A 10,343-nucleotide genomic window follows, 5' to 3' on the forward strand; every position below is an offset into this window, starting at 1 on the left:
TTACTATAGCATATAACTAGACCTATATTACTAAAGCATATAGCTAGACCTATATTACTATACCATATAGCTAGACCTATATTACTATACTATATAGATAGACCTATATTACTATAGCATATAGCTAGACCTATATTACTATACTACATAGATAGACCTATATTACTATACCATATAGCTAGACCTATATTACTATACTATATAGCTAGAGCTATATTACCATACAGCTAGACCTATATTACTATACCATATAGCTAGACCTATATTACTATAGTACATAGCTAGACCTATATTATTATACTATATAGCTAGACCTATATTACTATAGCATATAGCTAGATCTATTTTACTATAGCATATAGCTAGACCTATATTACTATACTATATAGATAGACCTATATTACTATACTATATATCTAGATCTATATTACTATAGCATATAGCTAGACCTATATTACTATACTATATAGCTAGAGCTATATTACTATATAATATAGCTAGACATACATTAATATACTATATAGCGAGACCTATATTACTATAATATATAGCTAGACCTATATTACTATACTATATAGCTAGACCAATATTACTATAGCATATAGCTAGACCTATATTACTATACCATATAGCTAGACCTATATTACTATACCATATAGCTAGACCTATATTACTATACTATACAGCTAGACCTACATTACTATACTATGTAGATAGACCTATATTACTATACCATATAGCTAGACCTATATTACTATACTATCTAGCTAGACCTATATTACTATAGCATATAGCTAGATCTATATTACTATAGCATATAGCTAGACCTATATTACTATACTATATAGCTAGACCTACATTACTATACTATAAAGCTAGACCAATATTACTATAGCATATAGCTAGACCTATATTACTATAGCATATAGCTAGACCTATATTACTATACTATACAGCTAGAGCTATATTACTATATCATATAGCTAGACCTATATTACTATACTATATAGCTAGACCTATATTACTATAGCATATAGCTAGACCTATATTACTATACTATATAGCAATACCTATATTACTATACAGCTAGACCTATATTACTATACAGCTAGACCTATATTACTATACCATATGGCTAGACCTATATTACTATACAGCTAGACCTATATTAATATACTATATAGCTAGACCTATATTACTATAGCATATAGCTAGACCTATATTACTATACCATATAGCTAGACCTATATTACTATACCATATAGCTAGACCTATATTACTATACTATACAGCTAGACCTACATTACTATACTATATAGATTGACCTATATTACTATACTATATAGCTAGAGCTATATTACTATATCATATAGCTAGACATACATTAATATACTATATAGCTAGACCTATATTACTATGGCATATTGCTAGACCTATATTACTATAGTACATAGCTAGACCTATATTATTATACTATATAACTAGACCTGTATTACTATAGCATATAACTAGACCTATATTACTATAGCATATAGCTAGACATATATTACTATACCATATAGCTAGACCTATATTACTATACTATATAGCTAGAGCTATATTACTATATCATATAGCTAGACCTATATTACTATACTATATAGCTAGTCCTATATTACTATAGCATATAGCTAGACCTATATTACTATAGCATATAGCTAGACCTCTATTACTATAGCATATAGCTAGACCTATATTACTATAGCATATAGCTAGACCTATATTACTATAGTACATAGCTAGACCTATATTACTATAGTACATAGCTAGACCTATATTACTATATCATATAGCTAGACATACATTAATATACTATATAGCTAGACCTATATTACTATACTATATAGGTAGATCTGTATTACTATAGCATATAGCTAGATCTATATTACTATAGCATATAGCTAGACCTATATTACTATACTATATAGCTAGACCTACATTACTATACTATATAGCTAGACCAATATTACTATAGCATATAGCTAGACCTATATTACTATAGCATATAGCTAGACCTATATTACTATGCTATACAGCTAGAGCTATATTACTATATCATATAGCTAGACCTATATTACTATACTATATAGCTAGACCTATATTACTATAGCATATAGCTAGACCTATATTACTATACTATATAGCAATACCTATATTACTATAGCATATAGCTAGACCTATATTACTATACAGCTAGACCTATATTAATATACTATATAGCTAGACCTATATTACTATAGCATATAGCTAGACCTATATTACTATACCGTATAGCTAGACCTATATTACTATACCATATAGCTAGACCTATATTACTATACTATACAGCTAGACCTACATTACTATACTATATAGATTGACCTATATTACTATACTATATAGCTAGAGCTATATTACTATATCATATAGCTAGACATACATTAATATACTATATAGCTAGACCTATATTACTATGGCATATAGCTAGACCTATATTATTATACTATATAACTAGACCTATATTACTATACAGCCAGACCACTATTACTATACTATATAGCTAGACCTATATTACTATACTATATAACTAGACCTGTATTACTATAGCATTTAACTAGACCTATATTACTATAGCATATAGCTAGACCTATATTACTATAGCATATAGCTAGACCTATATTACTATAGCATATAGCTAGACCTATATTACTATACTATATAGCTAGACCTATATTACTATACTATATAGCTAGACCTATATTACTATAGCATATAACTAGACCTATATTACTAAAGCATATAGCTAGACCTATATTACTATACCATATAGCTAGACCTATATTACTATACTATATAGATAGACCTATATTACTATAGCATATAGCTAGACCTATATTACTATACTACATAGATAGACCTATATTACTATACCATATAGCTAGACCTATATTACTATACTATATAGCTAGAGCTATATTACCATACAGCTAGACCTATATTACTATACCATATAGCTAGACCTATATTACTATAGTACATAGCTAGACCTATATTATTATACTATATAGCTAGACCTATATTACTATAGCATATAGCTAGATCTATTTTACTATAGCATATAGCTAGACCTATATTACTATACTATATAGATAGACCTATATTACTATACTATATATCTAGATCTATATTACTATAGCATATAGCTAGACCTATATTACTATACTATATAGCTAGAGCTATATTACTATATAATATAGCTAGACATACATTAATATACTATATAGCGAGACCTATATTACTATAATATATAGCTAGACCTATATTACTATACTATATAGCTAGACCAATATTACTATAGCATATAGCTAGACCTATATTACTATACCATATAGCTAGACCTATATTACTATACCATATAGCTAGACCTATATTACTATACTATACAGCTAGACCTACATTACTATACTATGTAGATAGACCTATATTACTATACCATATAGCTAGACCTATATTACTATACTATCTAGCTAGACCTATATTACTATAGCATATAGCTAGATCTATATTACTATAGCATATAGCTAGACCTATATTACTATACTATATAGCTAGACCTACATTACTATACTATAAAGCTAGACCAATATTACTATAGCATATAGCTAGACCTATATTACTATAGCATATAGCTAGACCTATATTACTATACTATACAGCTAGAGCTATATTACTATATCATATAGCTAGACCTATATTACTATACTATATAGCTAGACCTATATTACTATAGCATATAGCTAGACCTATATTACTATACTATATAGCAATACCTATATTACTATACAGCTAGACCTATATTACTATACAGCTAGACCTATATTACTATACCATATAGCTAGACCTATATTACTATACAGCTAGACCTATATTAATATACTATATAGCTAGACCTATATTACTATAGCATATAGCTAGACCTATATTACTATACCATATAGCTAGACCTATATTACTATACCATATAGCTAGACCTATATTACTATACTATACAGCTAGACCTACATTACTATACTATATAGATTGACCTATATTACTATACTATATAGCTAGAGCTATATTACTATATCATATAGCTAGACATACATTAATATACTATATAGCTAGACCTATATTACTATGGCATATTGCTAGACCTATATTACTATAGTACATAGCTAGACCTATATTATTATACTATATAACTAGACCTGTATTACTATAGCATATAACTAGACCTATATTACTATAGCATATAGCTAGACATATATTACTATACCATATAGCTAGACCTATATTACTATACTATATAGCTAGAGCTATATTACTATATCATATAGCTAGACCTATATTACTATACTATATAGCTAGTCCTATATTACTATAGCATATAGCTAGACCTATATTACTATAGCATATAGCTAGACCTCTATTACTATAGCATATAGCTAGACCTATATTACTATAGCATATAGCTAGACCTATATTACTATAGTACATAGCTAGACCTATATTACTATAGTACATAGCTAGACCTATATTACTATATCATATAGCTAGACATACATTAATATACTATATAGCTAGACCTATATTACTATACTATATAGGTAGATCTGTATTACTATAGCATATAGCTAGATCTATATTACTATAGCATATAGCTAGACCTATATTACTATACTATATAGCTAGACCTACATTACTATACTATATAGCTAGACCAATATTACTATAGCATATAGCTAGACCTATATTACTATAGCATATAGCTAGACCTATATTACTATGCTATACAGCTAGAGCTATATTACTATATCATATAGCTAGACCTATATTACTATACTATATAGCTAGACCTATATTACTATAGCATATAGCTAGACCTATATTACTATACTATATAGCAATACCTATATTACTATAGCATATAGCTAGACCTATATTACTATACAGCTAGACCTATATTAATATACTATATAGCTAGACCTATATTACTATAGCATATAGCTAGACCTATATTACTATACCGTATAGCTAGACCTATATTACTATACCATATAGCTAGACCTATATTACTATACTATACAGCTAGACCTACATTACTATACTATATAGATTGACCTATATTACTATACTATATAGCTAGAGCTATATTACTATATCATATAGCTAGACATACATTAATATACTATATAGCTAGACCTATATTACTATGGCATATAGCTAGACCTATATTATTATACTATATAACTAGACCTGTATTACTATAGCATATAACTAGACCTATATTACTATAGCATATAGCTAGACATATATTACTATACCATATAGCTAGACCTATATTACTATACTATATAGCTAGAGCTATATTACTATATCATATAGCTAGACCTATATTACTATACTATATAGCTAGACCTATATTACTATAGCATATAGCTAGACCTATATTACTATACTATATAGCTAGGCCTATATTATTATACTATATAACTAGACCTGTATTACTATTGTTACGGCTGTCGTCTTCCTCCTCCTCGGACGAGGAGAGGAGAGAAGGATCGGTGGACCAATACGCAGCGAGGTAGGTTGACATAATGAATTTTTTGAAAAGACGAAGACTGACACGAACTATACTTGACTTATACAAAATAACAAACAAACAACGTAGACAGACCTGATCATGGAACTTACATAAAACACGCAGAACTCACGAACAGGCACCGACTACAATAAACGAACCGAACAACCAAAACAGTCCCGTGTGGTGCACAGACATGGAAAACACAGGAGACAATCACCCACAAACAAACAGTGAGAACAACCTACCTTAATATGACTCTCAATCAGAGGAAATGCCAAACACCTGCCTCTAATTGAGAGCCATACCAGGCAACCCTTTAACTCAACATAGAAACACAACACATAGAAATGCCCACCCAGCTCACGCCCTGACCAATAAACACATACAAAACAAGAGAAAACAGGTCAGGAACGTGACACAACCCCCCCCCCTTAAGGTGCGAACGCCGGGCGCATCAGCACAAAGTCTAGGGGAGGGTCTGGGTGGGCATCTGACCACGGTGGTGGCTCAGGCTCCGGACGCTGTCCCCACACCACCATAGTCACTCCCCGCTTCTGTATCCCCCTCCCAATGACCACCCTCCAACTAAACCCACCTAAATGAAGGGGCAGCATCGGGATAAGGGGCAGCACCGGGATAAGGGGCGGCAGCTCCGGGCTGAGGGACGGCAGCTCCGGGCTGAGGGACTCTGGCAGGTCCTGGCTGAGGGACTCTGGCAGGTCCTGGCTGAGGGACTCTGGCAGGTCCTGGCTGAGGGACTCTGGCAGGTCCTGGCTGAGGGATTCTGGCAGGTCCTGGCTGAGGGACTCTGGCTGGTCCTGGCTGGACGGCTCTGGCTGGTCCTGGCTGGACGGCTCTGGCAGGTCCTGGCTGGCCGGCTCTGGCTGGCCGGCTCTGGCTGGTCCTGGCTGGCCGGCTCTGGCTGGTCCTGGCTGGACGGCTCTGGCAGGTCCTGGCTGGACGGCTCTGGCTGGTCCTGGCTGGACGGCTCTGGCTGGTCCTGGCTGGACGGCTCTGGCCAGACGGGCAGCTCTGTAGGGAGCAGACGGAGAGACAGCCTGGTGCGTGGTATAGGCACTGGCTGCGCTGGAGAGGAGGAAAGCTCTGACAGCGCTGGACAGGTGGGAGCAGCTGGAGAGAGAACCCGGAGAGACAGCCTGGTACGGGGGGCTGCCACCGGAGGACTGGTACATGGAGGTGGCACCGGGTATACCGGACCGTGAAGGAGGACACGTGCTCTTGAGCACAGAGCCTGCCCAACCTTACCAGGTTGAATGGTGCCCGTAGCCCTGCCAGTGCGGCGAGGTGGAATAGCCCGCACTGGGCTATGCTGGCGAACCGGGGACACCATTCGTAAGGCTGGTGCCATGTATGCCGGCCCGAGGAGACGCACTGGTGGCCAGATGCGTTGGGCCGGCTTCATGACATCCGGCTCGATGCCCAACTTAGCCCTACCAGTGCGGCGAGGTGGAATAGCCCGTACTGGGCTAAGCACGCGTACTGGGAACACCGTGCGCTTTAACGCATAACACGGTGTCTGACCAGTACGACGCCCTCTCTTTCCACGGTAAGCACGGGGAGTTGGCTCAGGTATCCTACCCGGCTTTGCCACACTCCTCGTGTGCCCCCCCCCAAGAAATTTTTGGGTCTGACTCTCGGGCTCCCAACCGCGTCGCCGCGCTGCCTCCTCATACCAGCGCCTCTCTGCCTTCGCTGCTTCTAACTCCGCCTTGGAACGGCGATATTCCCCTGGCTGAACCCAGGGTCCTTTACCGTCCAGGATCTCCTCCCAAGTCCAGGAGTCCTGGGTTTTCTGTTGAACGTGACAACTATAGCATATAGCTAGACCTATATTACTATACAGCCAGACCACTATTACTATACTATATAGCTAGACCTATATTACTATACTATATAACTAGACCTGTATTACTATAGCATTTAACTAGACCTATATTACTATAGCATATAGCTAGACCTATATTACTATAGCATATAGCTAGACCTATATTACTATAGCATATAGCTAGACCTATATTACTATACTATATAGCTAGACCTATATTACTATACTATATAGCTAGACCTATATTACTATAGCATATAACTAGACCTATATTACTAAAGCATATAGCTAGACCTATATTACTATACCATATAGCTAGACCTATATTACTATACTATATAGATAGACCTATATTACTATAGCATATAGCTAGACCTATATTACTATACTACATAGATAGACCTATGTTACTATACCATATAGCTAGACCTATATTACTATACTATATAGCTAGAGCTATATTACCATACAGCTAGACCTATATTACTATACCATATAGCTAGACCTATATTACTATAGTACATAGCTAGACCTATATTACTATACTATATAGCTAGACCTATATTACTATACTATATAGCTAGACCTATATTACTATATCATATAGCTAGACCTATATTACTATACTATATAGCTAGAGCTATATTACTATATAGCTAGACCTATATTACTATAGCATATAGCTAAACCTATATTACTATAGTACATAGCTAGACCTATATTACTATACTATATAGCTAGACCTATATTACTATATCATATAGCTAGACCTATATTACTATACCATATTACTATACTATATAGCTAGACCTATATTACTATACTATATAGCTAGACCTATATTAGTATACTATATAGCTAGACCTATATTACTATACCATATTACTATACTATATAGCGAGACCTATATTACTATACTATATAGCTAGACCTTTATTACTATACTATATAGCTAGGCCTATATTACTATACTATATAGCTAGGCCAAATGCAATGGCAAAATACAATTCAACTTATATTTCATTTACCTCTACAACCGCAACGCCTTAGAACCCAAAGACCTTTTTTATTTTTTTATTTTACCCTTATTTTACCAGGTAAATTGACTGAGAACACATTCTCATTTACAGCAATGACCTGGGAAATAGTTACAGTGGAGAGGAGAGGGATGAATGAGCCAATTGGAAGATGGGGTTGATTAGGTGGCCATGATGGTATGAGGGCCAGGATGTGAATTTAGCCAGGACACCAGGGTTAACACTACTACTCTTACGATAAGTGCCATGGGATCTTTAGTGACCACTGAGAGTCAGGACACCCGTTTAATGTGCCATCTGAAAGATGACACTCTATACAGGGAAATGTCCCTCATCACTGCCCTGGGCGTTGGAATCTTTAGTTTCAGAGCAGAGGAAAGTGGCTACTGGCTCTCCAACACCACTTCCAGCAACATCTGGTCTCCCATCCAGGGACCAACCCTGCTTAGTTTCAGAGGCAAGCCAGCAGCGGGTTGCAGTGTGGTAACTCAGTATACTGTTGTCATCTGGGCGGGTCGAGGGGGTGATTGTGGGGTAGGGGCACACTACTTACTACACTAGTCTAGCTACCACAATATTGTTTTATGGCACTGTAAAATCGAGAAGGAAAAAAATGTACGTTTTCCATGAGTGTTTCACCAATAAAGGTTGCATAGTAGATTGCGATATAACTGTGTGTGATATAACAACGGTAGGCTAACATTAAGAAAAGGATGTATATTCACTAAAATAAGCGTATTCACTGAGTAAATCGCTCTGGATTATAGTGTCTGCTATATGACTAAAATGTAAATGTAAAGGCAATACACACTGTAACACTGTAATTACAATAGTGTTGTAACTGTAGCATTGTAATTGCATAGTAACGGAGTGAGTAGACAGCCAATCGGTTTTTCAAAATGTCAAAGTATTTTTTTATTATATATATATATATATATATATATATATATATATATATATATTCTGTCAGTGTACATGGCTATCATGGGTTTTCAAGAAGTAACTTGCTAACTGATCTAGGGTGTATGCACAGAGCACAGTACAGTAGTAATGCCAATTTGAGACATACATAGGCTATCTACTTTGCATCATTATTTGATTAAATATATTGTATCAACAAGTAGGCTAGGAGATCGAATGGGTGTGCTCGATAGCCTAGCGCACAGCCAGAGCTTCCCAATTACCATGCTTAGCAACACTGACAATTTACAACAGCACAATTAATAACATCAATTATCTATTAGAAAGGATCATAGACTAGATCATCTGCCCAGTCATTTGCATATGAATCAAAGTTATTAGTCCAACTTTGATAGAGACTCTGTAGAATTGAAATAGACTGCATTTACCAACCTTGCGTTGAGAGGGCGAACTCGAATGGCGACTTTCACGTTTGCCATTGTTCCTTACTTGGTAAAGGCAATTCGTCAGGATTTAAAACCTCCAAAGTTAAAACATTCACCCGATGAAACCGGAAAAGTGTCTTAATCGCCGGCCATTCAAGCCATTTCTCCCAGTAAAGAGCCCGCTTCTTCCCGACGCTCAACGGACCGTTGGACAACACTGAACAAAACTGCCTGCTGGACTGGAGTCACTACAAATAGACCTGAGTGAGGCGGAGCTGAGGATGCTTGCCTTGCCATTAGAATACATGTCCGGGCATCTGAAATTTCGTAAATGGTTGCAATCGCTCATGAAAATGTGTTCATGCCATAGTTCAGGCAAATACAGGTGGCCACGTTCTATGTTTTTGCTCTAAATAATATATATTTATTGTATTTCAATATGTGACATGCAGCATAAAAAATGTAAAGTTTAA

General features: G+C 35.6%; 1 protein-coding gene across 1 annotated transcript in view; it reads right to left on the minus strand.

Moving 5' to 3' along the window:
* LOC129813126 (stAR-related lipid transfer protein 9-like) overlaps positions 1-10,110 on the minus strand; it is an 85,472-nt gene extending 75,362 nt beyond the window's left edge. Inside the window, exon 1 of the mRNA XM_055865326.1 lies at positions 9,878-10,110. Coding sequence (XP_055721301.1) covers positions 9,878-9,924 — 47 coding nt within the window. The 5' untranslated portion in view covers positions 9,925-10,110. The remainder of the gene's footprint in view (positions 1-9,877) is intronic.
* Positions 10,111-10,343: the final 233 nt, after the last annotated feature.

Source organism: Salvelinus fontinalis, chromosome 16 (genome assembly GCF_029448725.1).
Source record: "Salvelinus fontinalis isolate EN_2023a chromosome 16, ASM2944872v1, whole genome shotgun sequence".
Lineage (NCBI taxonomy): Eukaryota > Metazoa > Chordata > Actinopteri > Salmoniformes > Salmonidae > Salvelinus > Salvelinus fontinalis.